Below are 15,984 nucleotides of genomic sequence, written 5' to 3'. Positions count from 1 at the left end.
CTTGGAAAAGCATGAGTGAAAAAATTCTCAGTTAAGTAGCAGCCTAGAAATTCCAGCAGAGTGTGCTGTAGGTTATCTGCTTAAATACATTTGAGAGTGAGGGAGTAGAAGCAGTGTTGGAAAGGCAGGTGAGTGTTTCCCTGTGATCCAAAATGTGAAGTTCAGATAGCGAGGCAGAGCCTGTATACATGCCTCAAAATTTTCTCAGGTGTTATTATTAATTAATTTGGTAGCTGTAGAATAATTCTATTTCTTTGAAGCCATCACAATTTATTATTCAGCCTGAAATAATAGAATAGATAGATGTCAGCAAGTCATTTCATTTTACTTCTTTATTCAAGTTTATCCTGTTCAGGAGACTAAGCTGGTGAGGTAGATACTGAGAGGAAGGAGGAGTCTCTCACTTCAATTACTTTATTGACTCTTTGTAGCTCGTGTTAGTGATCGGTCTGAATGGAGAGAGTTTAATTTATTTTAGATGGAAAAAAATTCTGTCAATAATACCAAAATACTCTTGATACTGTCAGAGTACTATGAAATACTTCACTTTCACAAAGATTGATACACGTTTGTCTGCTGCCTTCCTAATAGTCAACAGTGGTCATTCCTGTCTGCCAAACTGGTATGCACTACATCAAACTGCCTTTGTGTAGTAGTCTTCTGAACTAAGGCCTTCTGAACTATGTTTGGGTTTGAGTCTCTTATCTTCCCCTTTTGTCCCAAAGCTCAAAAGGTGAAAAGAAAATAGCATGAGACTTTCTAGAGAGATCTCATGAGAAAGGCTCAAGTTAACAAACCTTTAAAATCAGGAAGCTGTAGTAGAGCTTCACACATCCTCACACCAAAGAAGACAAAGCAAATGCCCACTTTAGATATGTTCTTTTAAATGCACTATTGAGAGAGGTCTCTTATGCTTTATGAGCAGCCAGAAGGTGTTGCTGGAAAGGCATCAGCTGATTAACTAGCATTCAGGTTGGTTGCATTCCAGCATGCCCTACAGTCTCTCAATTGCTTAGTCAGACGGCAGACTATTTTTACAGACTTGCTGGTTTTTTGCCAAATGGGATAAAGGGACTCATCTGACTGACAGGAAAGCTTAAATTTTTCCAAGCCTGTCAGGAAAGAAGTCTTGTAGTAAGGGGAAAGCTTGCACTATGCCATTTGCCAAAGATAGGACCGACAGGAGGTAAGACTATTAAATAAATGGATCAGCTTTCTTTACTCAGAAGCTGTGCAGGAATGATAGACCATCTGCTCTCCTGATTGTCCTTAAAGGATAAATGAAAACTGAAGAGAAGTTTGGCCAGGTTTTCATCTTCATTCTTTCTAATGAGCCCTGGTGCTGCTAGTTCAGCATGTAATTTTAATTTAAGACAACTGTTACTCCTTATGTCAGTTAACAGCTTGCAAAGACCCTGACTCTGTGGTTAGTGAGACACGAGTAGAACCATGTAAATGTAGAGAATTTTCTACATGTAATTTGGAGGAGAGGTAATACATGTTTAATAGGTTATACAATCTTTCATGAATCTTTATGTGTCCTGCACTATAACGGGCTGGGGTGTTTCACTGCTTTGCTTTTCAGGTTATTTTTGGCCAGATTTAATGACTTTTTGTGTTGGGTTTTAGTTTTGCTCTTTTACCAAAATTCATTCGTACAGCTTATGTGTGAACTTTCCTCAAATGCTTAATGGACCCCTTCAGCACCCAAATGATGCACTAATATAATCATTGTCTAATTAATAAAGGAGAACAATTAATAGATTGAGGAAAAGGCATACAGATAAGTATCATTTGGCCTACCATTAACCTGAGAAAGCAGAGTACTTCTCTTGGTTCTAATGAAGAGGAAGAAGTGCTCCAGATTTCCAGATATTTAGTAACTTAGCAGCTTGTCCAGAGCAACATAGAAACTGTTTGACAGTGAGGAATGTGGCCCAGAGCAGAGGAAACTGAATGTGTTTCTGTAAACTAAATGTACAAGGCCAGATATAATTTCAGAATATGAGCACAGTGGGTTTATAACTATATAAAAAACTGGAAATGGGATCCTCTTCTCTGTGTTATTAAAAGGAAGTTAAATTTCCTTTTCTTAGTTTTGTAAGTTTGGGTCGGTGGGATTTTTTAAATTGGCAGCATTCATTGGATACATCTGTTGAGTAGACATCCTACTGGGAAAGCATGTCTGTGGGATTGGGGTGGGAAATCACCCCAGACACCCCAATCATTAAAAGTGTTTCAAAAACTAAGACAGGGAAATCTCCACAGACAGCTGTGGAAAGAGTTTTTTATTGGAGGTAGTACAGAGAGTGGGACAGCAAAGGGTGGTGGCACTAAATGGGATGGATGGCAGCACAGTGAAGCAGTACAGTGTAAGACAAGGTAAGTGTGCTCCTGGAGGCAGGGGATGAGTCCTGGTAGAGCTCCCAGGCTTATGAGGATGACTGATCAGTGAAGGAAGTGAAATCGAAGCTACTGCTTAGGGTAACTATAAAAATAGCGCTACACTGAATAGCTCTGAGTAAATGTGGTGAGTATAGAAAGGCCAATGGTGATGGGGCTGAAAGAAAAATTATCAGGTCAGAGAGAGATAAGATTCTAAGGTAATACAAAGAAAGAAATAGCAGGCACAGGCTGGAGATGAGACACACACACAAAAAGCTGTGGTCAGTGTCACAAGTATGATATCTTTACAGAGGAAGAATCCAAGATTGTTTTTGACCACACTGTATTTAAAACCATTACAGAATGTCTGGGGGAAAAAAAAAAAGTGAAACTCAGGTCAGAATCCAGGAGTTGATAAAAGATGGATCACAACCTATTTTCTTTGTGAACAGCTTGTGAAATTCACATTTGAGTAGTGTAAGTAGGCACAGTTTTAGAGGGAAGAAACCCCCGTAGGATCTAACAAAGTTAAGAATGTGAATCATTGAGAAAACTTCTAGCAGAATGTGCATGCATTAACTTTCAAGAGCTCTGTTCCCTTTGGTGCTGGTTTCCATCTTTGTTTCAGAGAACAGAGGACAGTGCAAACTTGATGGCTGGGGTAGCTCTGGGTGTTTACAAAGTTATGATTTTTTAATGGGTATTACACAGATATGCTGATTTTTATGCTAAGTAAACCCAGTCTCATGTAAGTGTTTCTGTACCCTGAGGCTCATCTACATCACAGGAGCCATGTACAGAATGTAAAGCAGAATTGTCAAAAGCAGATGAGGAGAGGTGGTGATGGCTGAAGTAGTATGTCAGTTTGGTGTGGTCAGCTCAGTCAGGGGCGTAGATGAGGACCAGGATGAAGTCCACATACATGCTCATGCTGAAAAGTATTGCTGACAGATGCCTTCAAGGATGACCATTGCATTTCTCTCTTGGAAGTGAAGCTAAGGTGTCCCATTTTAGAAAGCTGGGGGAAATAGTATTTAGGTTTGAGGACTCCAAATAGAAGTGAATCCAGAATCCAAGCAACCCCTACAGAACCACTGTGTGTTTAAATGCCTGAGTACTTCTCATTTGTTGTCCAGTTCTTTTAAGTTCATTGTCAGGTCACAAGATCTTGTTAAATGCCTTTGTATGCTAAGTCCTCCAGTCTCAGACAGCTTCTTTTATTACAGGTGAATAGCAAGACAGACACATTTTAGTCCTTATTTTCAATTATTAGCTCATGATAATAACAATATTGGGGCATAACAATCTCATCAAGGAAAGGCAACTGAATATTAGGGGACACAATGTATTGTTTCAAGCTGAGACACCTGAGATAGCACATGAGAAAATCAGCTGCCATTGAGTGTGCAACACTCCTTCAAGTCCCACTTTATGACAAAAGAAAATTAAATATTATACTAGATTATACCCATACTATAAGAAATGCAGCTAACAAGTGGGAGAAATTGAGAAAATTAAAGGAGCAAAAAGTCAGAAACTGAAAGAGAAACTGGTGTGTGGAAAATGGTGAGAAATAGAGAATATAGTCTTGGCACACACCCCTTTTTTCTCTGAGTGTTTTCCGGTACATCTAATAACACTGAAGTCTGCTGCACTAGGATCATGTCATTTAAAAAAAAAATCTGCATTTGATATTTTATTTTACTTATTTACTTGTTCCCCTTCTGCACTTGGAGACTGAGCTAAAAGAGTTAAAATGGCATAGCAGGGTAGTTCCACAGGCTGAGTCATGCTTTGATGGTGAGGAAGCTTGCTGATTACACAGTTAGAGGCAGTTTTCCTTGCGTATTACTGCCAATGTAAATCCAAAAGTGACTAGCACCAAGGTGTGCACTCTGAGTTGAGGCTCACCCAGAAGAATGTTACTGCATCCATGGTTATGATGATGTATGCTCCAACATGGTCCACAAGGCTTCTGAGAGTTTACTGCAGGGGTCTTTACAATGTGCAGATGCACCAATCATGAATTCTTGGTGGATTTTCAGAGCATTGCTCTGGCTTTTGGAAAGCATGGTCCCAGAGGAGCTGCAAATTGTGGGAAGCCACTGCTAGCTTAGACTTTGGGAATAGGACACTTACCAAACCTCTTGGGATCTTTGCTCTGGTTTTACACAGCATCTAATAAGATACCTGGTTTGCCACTGCACTCTGGTTTGAGCTGGTTTTGTGGGGATGACAGCGAGTCTCTGGTACCCCCTGTCCTTCTGGTTTACCTTTTGTTAGAACAGCACAAGCTTATGTTGAAGTTTTGTGGTCCATTGAAAAGCAAACTTTGTCCCTTTATCTCTTTTCTAGGACTCCATCTAGTTTCAGCCAGCTTGTAATTGTATTTAAACCTGTGTCAAATAGTTGCTTTTTGGTTCTGGCTTTGTATTTATGTTGTTTTTCACTTGGAAAACTTGCTAGAGCAGTGCACCAGCTGACAGAGAGCCTTAAAGAAGCCATTTGTTTCAATGAGACAGGAAATTTGTCAGGACTATCTGAAAGCAAGGCTCAAATTAAGCAGTCTTTCACTGTCTGTGCCACAAATACATGGAAGAATCTGAAGGACAAAGGCTGTGGATTGAAATCTTAAATGGATAAGTGTCAAGAATATCCTAAACTGCGTTGTCTTTTGAGCAGGCCATGCAGATATGGCAGGCATCTGGGCCCTTGCACTTTCTTGTCCTTGAAATTCTTGAGTAACTCTTCATGCACTGCACTTCATTTATAGAAGAGCACCCCTTGAAACTTTGCACATTCATTCAGCCAGGAATTCCACTGTGGTTCAGCAGCTGAATAGTTAATAGCATGCTAGAGCTGGAAAGGAGAAGTCATTACAGACCGAGGTGCACACCGTGTTTAAATTACAGCCTGGAGCTTGGTCACTTTGAAGTAATGCAGACTGTTCTCTGTTGTGCAGGGCTACTTTTAGCTCCAAATAGTTGATGACTAAGTAGTAATTTATGCGCTTTTTTAATATTATTTTTCTCAGAGTAAGGATAAAAGCCCAAAGATACCTGGAAAATTTTAGCAGATGCATGAAAATGTTCCCTGGGGAGCCCTGCCAGACAGTGTATCCAGACACAGGTGGTCAGAGCAGGGAGCTGGTGTGACTGGAGTATGAAAACACATAATATGATTTGTAAGATGGTGTTTCTGGCAGATCTCAATCCCTTTTAGTTACTTCTAGCTTTGTCTCACTTGGCATGTGTTAATCATCCTGATAAAACAGGCAAAGGAGCAAGAATAGAAAGTCTCTAGTTTGCATTGTCATGCCTTTGATCAGTAGGGTTTAAAGTGTACATGGGGTAATGAAATAAGAACACTTATTGCGTAGTTTTTTTTCATTAAGAGGCTACAAAACAACAGGTGCAGATTTGCAAAGAAACTTAAGAGATTTCTCTGATGCAATTTGTGTTCCTGGTCCTTACAGGATGTGAAAGTAGCTGCATTCAGCCCTAGTGAAAAACACACCACTTACTCTGGGATAAAAATAGAGCTTTAAAAAAGGCGAGCAAATTATCTTCTGACTATCCCAGTTTCAATTTATTCAGAGAAGCTCCTGTATGCCACTACGAAAGATTAGATATATTAAACAGCTAGTAACTTCTGCTATATATAAAGTGATTTCCACATTTCCAAGTGATAAATTAGCAGGAAATTCAGAGGACATTTATGTACCTGTTGTTATTAATTTTAAAACTGATAGTAACTGCTTTCATGTTTCCTGCAATATTAAAGATAATATTTCTTTTAGGAAAAAAGCTTTCTAACTCATAGGGAGAAATTGGAGCCTGAGAGAGCAAATTTATAAACAAAGCAGATAACTCAAACTTGGATGGTACTCTTGAATAAAAAAGCATAATGTTCAAAAGAACTCACGGAGGAATGGAAGCTGATTGCGTCCGGCTTCCTTTTTATGGGTGATATGAGAGCTGCTAAATGTGAATCATTGTAAAGTAGCACTGCTATAGCAGCAATGATTTAAGAAGCTAGATAAAGCTTTCAGAAAAGGAGACTATTACACCTACTGTTTTGGGGGGTTGTGATGGAGGAAAGAAGTAGATGAGATTTTGGGTTGAAAACCATAAATCGTCCTGTTCCCTAAAAAAGGGACTAAAATATGGTCATATTTTAATTTCTGATATTGGGTCGGTAGTGTTATTTGGCATTCAGCTGTCCTCACTTCTCAGGTAAATAGGCAGGTTATACTGGGGGAGGAGAAGAGTGTTCTACCCCTCTCTGATCAGTCTACTGAGAAAGCCAACAAGACTTCCAGTTATGGTGGTGGATTCTGTGTGTGTGAGATATAAACACCTGTTTATTTTCCATAAAGTAATAAGTCACCAGATGGTAAAGGTTTTTATCCATGCTGCTCTAGCTGGATTTGTACCAGTAAATTGGAGGTGAAAGCTACCATATGCTACTGTTAATCCCCAAAGTATTCATTATTCCTAAAATAATTGTCAACACCTTTTAGTGCTGACATCTCCCTTTTATTAACAATCATACTTATTTATGTGGGTAGTGTTCAGATGAAGTGTAATTTAGAGTACATGGGGTTTTATGTGAGTGCTCCTGAGACTCAGTGCCAACTAGAAAAATCAGTTGTCCTCAGATAGTGATTTGGTGGCTTATGTGAAATGAGATGGTCATATCATTGCAGTCTCCAGTAGATATGGACTGTCACCAGCAGCCTCAGCAGAGGCAAACTGCAGATAAGTGTGATAACTTGGGAAGTGATATGTGTTCGGGTGGATACTAGCTAATTATTGCTACCAAAAAGTGTTTTATTGTGAGCAATGGTGCTTACTGTCACTGCTGGCAAGGACCTACTAGACTGGGATGAGACTGTTCTGAGGTTCTAGGAGCAGAGCTTATTGAAGATAAAATTGAAGATTGGACCTTAAAAATCTACCCACACAGTAGGGTAGATGGCAGTTTTGGAGGGAGGTGTAAAGCACAGGATTAGTGTTGAAGGAATTTACCTAGATCAGAATTTTTCAAGACTGGGTCATGATCAGTTCTGGGACAACACTTAGGGGTTTGTTCAATGGCTGGATTCTCTTCAGCCTAGTAAGTGTCCAGGGTGATGGACGCTTACTTACAGCAAACTTTATGCAGGAAGCACCCTGACTACAACACAGTGCCTCTAGAAACACCTTGTGGCAGATTTCTCAGTAATGTTTTAATATCTAAGTTAACAGGTTGCTTTTTAAAAGTGATAGGCATAAGATTTCCAGCATGATTTAAAGAAATAATTTCAAAGCAAATAAAGTGTCAAACCTTATGCTGACAGTGGGAATAGGATTGCATTTATTCAGTCTTCCTTTAAGGAGTAAAGGCTGTACCAGTACTTGATGTCTTCTGTAGAGGAGTCAGTCATGAAACCACTTTCCATAATAAGCTATGAGGTGAACTGTCAGACCCTGAAACCAGAGAACACTTTTGTCTGTGGTTCTGTCTGTTCAGGAGACACTGGAAAATGTCTGTTTGGCAGCTGCAGTGTTTCCACCCTTGGCAGTGAGCAGTACCCAGCATCCTTCCAGCCTGTGCCATTTGGAGAACCAGTACAGCACTGTGTGTGCCAGATGTGAGCACCCACCAAAGCCAGGACACCCCTTTGTGGCCAAACTGAACTGCCTGGTCATCACTGGGCAGGGATCTTGGCCTCCCTCCCCATGGGTGGGTGTGGATAGGGGTCTTGCTGAGAGGACAGAGGACAGAGCAGCCATCAGTGCAGGTGAAATGATGAGGGCTGCCCCATGGGATTATTCTTTCCAGGCCAGCAATTACCAGCTGCAGCCAACCTGCTTTTCCAGAGCTCAGTTGCTGATCAAGGCAGCAGATCAACACTGATCAAACCATCACTTGTGTGTTCTGTGAGGTCCCCTAGTCTGGCAGCAACCTGAGGAACCTTATAGTCCATGTAGAATAGCTTACCCAAGAGGGCAAATCAGCCTTCACTGAACTTCAGTCTGTGCTACCCTCCATGGGATCTTTAGATAAAGTGCCCTGGACCCAAGCTAAGCTAGCAGTCTTCCCTCTTAGTATGAAATCAACTGTTTGTGGTCTGCATATTTTATGGCAACTTTACTGAGCTTGGTAGACTGCAGTTGCTTTGGTCTTCTTGCTGATACTCAGGAGAACCCTGTTTGTCCATAAGGTATTTTGAAGGCAGCGGCAAATGAGATTTAATCAGTTGGAATAAACCAAAAACGTTTTAAGTAGAGTAGGCTGATATCAGTTCTTTGTCCTGCTCTTAGAAAGACCCTATAAGTACAGGTGGATGAGACTTCTTTCCATTTCTACAGTTTCACATAGACTTGTATCTCAGCTGTTGTTGCAGACTCAGACTGTAGCTTTGTCTTTTCTCTGTTTTTCTCCCCATCTTTTGCTCCTTCCTCCCAGCGTCAAAAGCACTCCGAAGTGGGATCCAATTGATATGGATGTAGAGTAGTTAGTATTGCTGTTGCTACTGGGCTGGGCTGCTTCTTTAATTTGAACCAAATTTTGATTTGGCCTTTCAAAGCTGAAGCTATATGATACTACCTAAAGGGAAGAAAGCTCAGAGTGGCAGGATTTTGAGGCAAGCATACTGGAGATCAGCAGATGTCCTGAAATGATCAAATAATCCCAGATGTGTGAGACACCTGATGGCCTTATAAAATGCAGCAAAAGACAGAGTAAGTAATGGCATTTTGCTGTACCAGTTCTGTTTTTCAGCATTAATTTTCTGAGGGATTTAGCATTATCTTTCATTTAAAGCTGGATGAATACTTCTGATTTTCAAATTTGGTCCCTGAATGCATCTCTGTTTGATGACTGATCTTTGCTAAATTGAGGTTTCCCATTTCCCAGAGTAGAACGGGGACAAGGCACAACCATTGTAATGTCAGGAGGCTTAATTAACTAGAGCTGGTTTAATAAATGTTCATGAGAGGTTCACATGAGTGTTGGAGAATTCTCATCTTTGGTTTTCTATATTACAGGGCTGAACAGTTCTCCTATTTTTGTTGCATTATCTTGTGGGGTTTCCCCCCCATGACCAAGTTTCTCATGTTATAAAATCACCTTGTTTTTGCACACAAGTAATTAAAGAGCGGGAAGTTTTGTTAATTTATTCTGAAACATACTGGTCATCACAGCTAATCAGGTTTTTATATCATGACAAGGTGTGCTGCAGTGCTCCATCTGAAGAGGAACAGTGCACAGTTCACAAGTTTGTTCACAGGCAGCTGAGAGTACTTGATACAAGACAGCTCTTGAATAGGTGCTGAGCAGTGAAGCTGCAGAACCTCTGCTCTACTGGGTCGTGCACATCCCTCACTAATATTTCAGAAGTAAAATTTTCCATGTAACCTCCAAGAATAGATGCACACAGCCAACTTAATCCTTCCTTCCTGCTTATCTCTGGGTGCAGAGCAGGTTGCAGAGGGCCTGACTGGGCAAAATGCTCAGAGTTCTGCCCTCTCCTTTGTAAAGCAAACATAAAAGCTTGACTTGACTTGAAAGTTTATCAAATCATAATGACTGTGGGGTATTTCTCCTCTTTCTTATATAGGAAAAAACTTTTAAAATATAACCTCTTTGTTTACTTTGTTTTTCCTGACATGACTTTATTCCATCTTTACAGGCTAAATTATTCCATTTTAGAGACTGGTTTGGTCTGCCTGCAAACTGTGGACTAGTTCTGTGATTTCAACATCTTACCAGGACCTTCTTTTTCCTTCCTTTTCTTGGCAGATAAGTGAAAAGCTCTTGTGTTTTGCTCTTTGAAAAATATCCACGGTGGCAATGTTCTTAGAGATAACCCCAAAGCATTTAACATGCACCTTACTCTCCAGTCACATATCCACTGCTTTTGCTTTTGTTACCTTGGTGTAATCAGTGTTGCATTAGGCATGTCCCATCAGGAGTTATCTGCATAATTCTGAAGGTTTAAGGGTCAGTCTCAATGTTTATGAGGCTCCCATTCACATTCCCTGCCAGCCTTGGGAGGACATTCCAGTGTGGGATCGTTTTTTAAACGTGATGGGTTTTTTTAACAGATATTCACATGCTGACTTTATAAATGCTGCTGTGGTGGGAAGAAGAGAAAAGTGAGAATTCCATATGGAAGAGATCTGTAGACCACACTGCCTTCCCACCATGGCTGTGTGTTTGCCTCCATACCTAAGGGGAGCAGGTAAAAAGCAAACACTAAAAGATAAGTGTGGGAAGATTTTGTTGATTTTTGTTGTCATGGTTGTTGTTGTTTCTGATTGTTTTAATTTTTTAATAAAAACTTTAAATAATAAATAACAAAGGACAAAAAGAAAAAAAAAAAAGCTGTGCAGCAGTCTCTGGCTTATTGGAGGACTGTATAAAGCATTATTTTGGATCAAAACATTCTGATCTTTCCATGGGAAACAAGGGATGGGAAGAAAAGACACTGCCTTACTGAGCAGACGATGTGATCTACAAACAGTTAACTGCAGTCAGTTACCTGTAGGTCACAGCAGGAAATGAGTCCTGTGCTGCTGCTGGAAGTGTTCTGCATCCCTCTCCCTTACTGAGACAAGAGATCATGTAATCCCTGTGTAATCTTCTTTGGGTGGGGCTGAGTGAATTTCCTCATAGCTGTCTCCCATGAGTAGATGGAAATCTTTCACACTTCAGATTGCTTGTAAGCTCACCTCTGAAAATCTACCTCTTCACTTGCTCTCTTTTATCCAGCCACATGCCTGTGCTACGACATAAAGTTTTGATGTGTAGCCATATCCTTTATTGCTCCCATTTTCATTGCTGTTCAAGCTATGTCAGCCTTTCCAGAAAGGCATGGTTTCCCCATCTGGCAATCAGCTGTGGAGATGCAACCGCAAGCCTAATTAACATCAACTCTAATTTGTGCTTAATAGACATTTGAACAACATTTAAACCTCCAATAATTCAAGACACATAGTATATTTTGTTGGTTTAGCTGTATAAATAAGAACTGGGGGCAGTATCCCCTTCTAAAAGGTCAGGCTTTAAGTGTAGTTTACTCCAACTTATACATTTAGTACAGAAACAAAGTCCTTCGATATGCTGATGGTAGAATTGATTTTTAAAAAATATGAATTGGCACCTGTCTCACAAAATTCTAGTATTGAGGGTATTTCTCATCCTGAAATAACAAAGAGTTGAAATCTACTTTTGTGTTTAACTGGAAACACAGGAAAACTAAAAGCACAGGCTCAGAACAGCTGTAGCAACTCAGGCAAGATGATATTTCAGTCCTGCAACCTGCTGCCATCCCCCAAGCAGAGCTGCCTGCACTGCTCAGTGTGGTGGGTGACCCATCAAGGAGGGTGAGTAGCAACATAAACAAGAGTCCAAGAGGACAGGAACTCAACAAAAATTCCTGGGGGTCATTAATAATCTGGAATAGGAGAGCTAATTAGTGATAAATATGGCAAAACCAAAACTTTCCCACTTGGTCTGACAAATGAAAAAAAATCCTGGCACAGGAATAGCTTTGGAATTTTTTTCCAGTTGCAAAAACCAAAGCAAATTAATCAATGTTATGTAGGAGATGATGCATCTGTTCCCAAACTGGATCAAGTAGTGGAAGGACAAGACAGAAATGCTACTGGTGTTGCAGCATTCTTCAAATAAACCAAGCGCCACTAAAGCCCTGTGAGTTTTTTACTGATATTTAAAACAGTAACAATGCCCTGACCTATTTCCTATGCTGTATAGAGTCAGTCTGTGTCTGTCCTACAATGCTTACAGATAGGCAAATAACTTGGTATTGGTGAATAATTTTGGTTTGTGTTTTATAGGATGAGATGACTGAGCCTATGCTGGAGCTCCAGCACCTTTGCATGGCTCTCTTCACAGAATCCATGTGCCAGAAGATTCAAAGTCCTGTCATACTCCTGCAGCCCTTCAGAATAAGGACCAATTCCAGCAGGCCTGATGAGAAATGTGAATTAAAGTCTTGATTATCAAAGGCTTTTTTCATTCTAACATTTAAGCTCTAAGTTTTAAAACCTAAAAAGTTTATTCATGCACTTCCTTGGTTTGGAGGAGATAGGAGAAATTTGTAGTTTCAGCTGTCTCTGAGAACCTGAAAAAGCCTGTTTTCTGGAACTAAACTGTTATCCAGCAATACATGAAGTGCACAGTCTGGGGCTTCCTGGAATGGAGACTCAGTTACTTGGTATCTTTTAGCTTCTTTCTGGGCAAGGCTCTGTGCTCTGCAAAAAAACAAATACAAGACAAGCACACAATTCTGCCTGAAAGGTTGATAGTTTTGCAGCCCTGAACACTTGTTTTGTGTTAGAATTTCTGGCCCTGGTAGAATTCTGCCACTGTGGATTGATGTCTTGAGGTTTAAAAATGAGGCCTTGAGAGATCCAGCCTGAGCTGCTGTGTGTTTGAGACCCTCTGCAGAGGGTAGAGACCCTCTACCCAGCTGGTAGCATCCTGGGGGACCTGATTTTCATCTCTGTTTCCAGTCTTGAGGGGAGCCACAGATGCTGATAGACCTGTCAGTATTTAGTAAACAGTACCTGCTTTTTTCCCATGCTCTTAAATTAAGCCAAGTCATTCAAACCTGCACTTTTTACTTCTATCAAGTAAAAAAGAGCATGCTAACTAATAATAGACTGAGATTTGTACACAGAGCTGGTTGGGTGGTGGTTGGCTTTTTTTTTGTTTTGGGGGTTTGGGATTTTTTTGTTTTATTAGGATATTTGGAGTTCTTTATCTTTGCCTTGGATTGGGAAAGTATCAAAGAAAGTCAATCATTCATTAAGTTCTTGGCTTTTTGATTAGGGATGAAACATGTTCAAAAGAGTTTAACTGAAAGCAAAGCACCCAGGTACGTGCTTTACAGCACGAATTTTCAGTCTATCATTTTGCAAGTGTTAATGAACTATATTTGGCACTTTTGTTAGCAAAAGAGTTTAACAGCTTAGCCAACTCTGTTACAACAATTTTCTGATCCTACACACACATAAATGCTCATGGCTAAGACACCTTCTCCATGTCAAACCTGTAGTCTCTACATGAATGTTATAGAAAAAATATTTTGGAAATAAATTTTTATTGTAGTGAAAACATACCATCATGTTCATATGTATACACACACACAAAGAAAATATCACTGTTATATTCACTGAAACACCTCACACTAAGTGTAACCAAGCCTCCTCTCAGCTTGTGCACAGCAGAATACCTTGAAAACCTCTGTGATCCCAGCTGCCATCCACTGCTGCACCCAGCAGGAGCAGCACCAAATCTCCCAGGGCTGGCAGCTGAGCTGCACAGAAACAAGTCCCAGGCTGCTTCCCACCCTGAGCCCAGCAATTCTCTGCTCTGATCACAGGCCCCAGTGTTAGGGGATGGCTCAGCCGTGCTGCTGCAGTGCCACGAGGAGTGGGCTGTGCCTCACAAACTCTGGACCAGCTGCTCTGACAGCCCGTGGGCCAGCCAGTAGAACGGGGCCTCTGTCTCATAACATCTGGTCACAATGTTCAGCAGCACCATAATATTTCCTGCTGTCTGGCATTATTTGGGTTTCAGTGGTTTATATAAGCATTTCTTTGACAGATGTGTGGCTCTGATACCCATCCCCTGCCACTCAAGGCAAGAAGGTACTACACAAGTGATCCAGTGAGGTTCTCCAGGACACATAGAAAAATTGCATTGAAATATTCTGTTGTTTAGCTAAGCTGTCTAAACACAATCCATTAAATCACTCTCACTTAACTCTAGAAAGTATCAGGTGGCTGTTGGCACATGTGGGCCGAGAGCTACAGATGTTGTAGAAATAAATCACTTGGCCTTCTTTGCTAGCACAAGCTAATGTGATCGTACTTGATGCCCTAACCCTGACAGCTGTGTTAATGACTTAAACAAGAGACCTTGGGTGACTGAACAGAGCCCCAACACATGTAGTCAGAACTCTCTTCATAACCTGAAGATAAAATTCCATTTCTTTACTTGGAAGTACCCCTCTCAATTCAGCTATTTCAAAATGCTTTTTCTATTTAAGGAATTCTATGCTGATTTCCAGTAAACTAAGAATAATTTCAGTTTTTCCCTTCCCTACAGGAAAGTGCTGACATCTACCAAATGTGCATGGACTTAAGTACCTGATTTTGAAAGGGAGCTCATGGCAGGCTATTGCCCAGTTCAGTAATTCCAAATATTAGTTGACTGAATTTACAACCCTGAGTAAACACTAAATATAATATTGATATGAAAAATGGGCACAAATGCCAGCATAGTATTTAATTATTAAAACTAGTTATCTTTCTATTTCAACAACTAAATCCATTATGAAAACAAGCTGGGAAGGAAAGACACAACAAATAAATAATGCAATTAGCTTACAAAATATGAAACAAAATGTCTACATACAAAAAAAAAGTAAAAATCAATTTAATCACTTAAGCTTCACAGAACATTTGTATGATAGAAGCCCTTCTGTGCCCCAGCTTGTGTGTCTGCAAGAATGAGCTGGAGAACCACCCATCCCGGCTTTAAAGACACTGTAGTGTGGCGCAGAAGCACTGTCCTGCCTGGCCAAGGCTCCCTGTGGGGTCACTGACAGGTGGTGGTGATGCTGATTTCCAGGGAGAGCCCTCAGGGGGCCGCAGGCTCAGTGCTATCCTCTGCTTTGCTAATGCCAGGTGGCAAAATATACATCAGGCAGCTGTACAGAAGAATAGCTTTTCCAGTGAGGTTTTGTTTGTGTCTGCTTTAAAATTTTGCAAATGCTTTAAAGCAATGCTAACATAACTCTAGCACAACAGTTCTCCCCTACAACTCATTCCTTTGCAAATCAAATATTTCCTTCTGCTAGTGTTTTATACTCATAAAATTGCCACTGGAACCTCCAGTGAGGGGATAAAATGCCAGGTAGGGATTTTCTATGTGCATTTTATTTTGGTTGTGTATCTTGTCTTATCTGAGGAGATTTTTTTTGCCTTTTGTATACAAAATCTTTCAATGTCCATTTTGAAGTTAAAGAAAATTGAACTTTCATAACCTCTGCCACTTCTGATTGCCTCTTAAAAGTGTCAGTTTACATGGAAAAGCCAGAAGAAATTGAGATAAACAGACATCTGTATATTTTAGCCTTTCATTTAGAAAATATCTGTATTCATCCATGCAATGTTAAGACTATAAGTAACTTTGCAGTTACATCTGAGCCCGTTGCTGGGGCAGCAAGGTAGCATTTATCTCCCATGTGTATTCTATCAATTTCTTTGTTTTCTTAAAGCAGCTTCCTAAAATGAAAAACAGAAAAGCAGTGGTTAAGTTCATTTCTTTCAAGCATTGGATTCAAGGCTTATACAAGGCAGCCCTTACTGCTTTCCAGCTGTGGAAAATCTAGATGCTGATCCTTCTCAAGATGAAAAAATGAATGACTGACATGGAAAAATGGGAACTGCTGTTCTTTTCAATTAAAAAAAATAATACTGCTGAAGATCTGGGAACATGAGATTTTGCTACTGTATACATTTTTGATAGGATGCCAAGGAACTGTATTACAGTATCGTTCAAAGTAACCCAGCAAGT

General features: G+C 40.3%; 1 protein-coding gene and 1 long non-coding RNA gene across 4 annotated transcripts in view; one reads left to right on the top strand and one right to left on the bottom strand.

The window, feature by feature from the left end:
* Nucleotides 1-1,246: 1,246 nt before the first annotated feature.
* LOC137468824 (uncharacterized) lies at nt 1,247-13,443 on the top strand. The gene is made up of 2 exons (XR_010996194.1): nt 1,247-1,491; nt 7,900-13,443. It is a non-coding gene; the product is annotated as an uncharacterized lncRNA (long non-coding RNA).
* A 99-nt stretch (nt 13,444-13,542) lies between these two features.
* Nucleotides 13,543-15,984, bottom strand: part of IMPG2 (interphotoreceptor matrix proteoglycan 2) — a 54,631-nt gene continuing 52,189 nt past the window's right edge. For 2 of the 3 annotated variants that reach the window (XM_068180881.1, XM_068180879.1), the window contains one exon: nt 13,544-15,692. In XM_068180881.1, the coding sequence (XP_068036982.1) occupies nt 15,680-15,692 (13 nt within the window). In that variant the 3' untranslated portion in view covers nt 13,544-15,679. Of the gene's footprint in view, nt 15,693-15,984 lie in introns of all 3 variants that reach the window. The other variant, XR_010996192.1, reaches the window with a different exon arrangement.

Source organism: Anomalospiza imberbis, chromosome 2, assembly GCF_031753505.1.
Source record: "Anomalospiza imberbis isolate Cuckoo-Finch-1a 21T00152 chromosome 2, ASM3175350v1, whole genome shotgun sequence".
Classification (NCBI taxonomy): Eukaryota; Metazoa; Chordata; class Aves; order Passeriformes; family Viduidae; genus Anomalospiza; species Anomalospiza imberbis.
The sequence above is the reverse complement of the archived record's forward strand: the minus strand, read 5'-3'. Positions and strand labels throughout refer to the sequence as shown.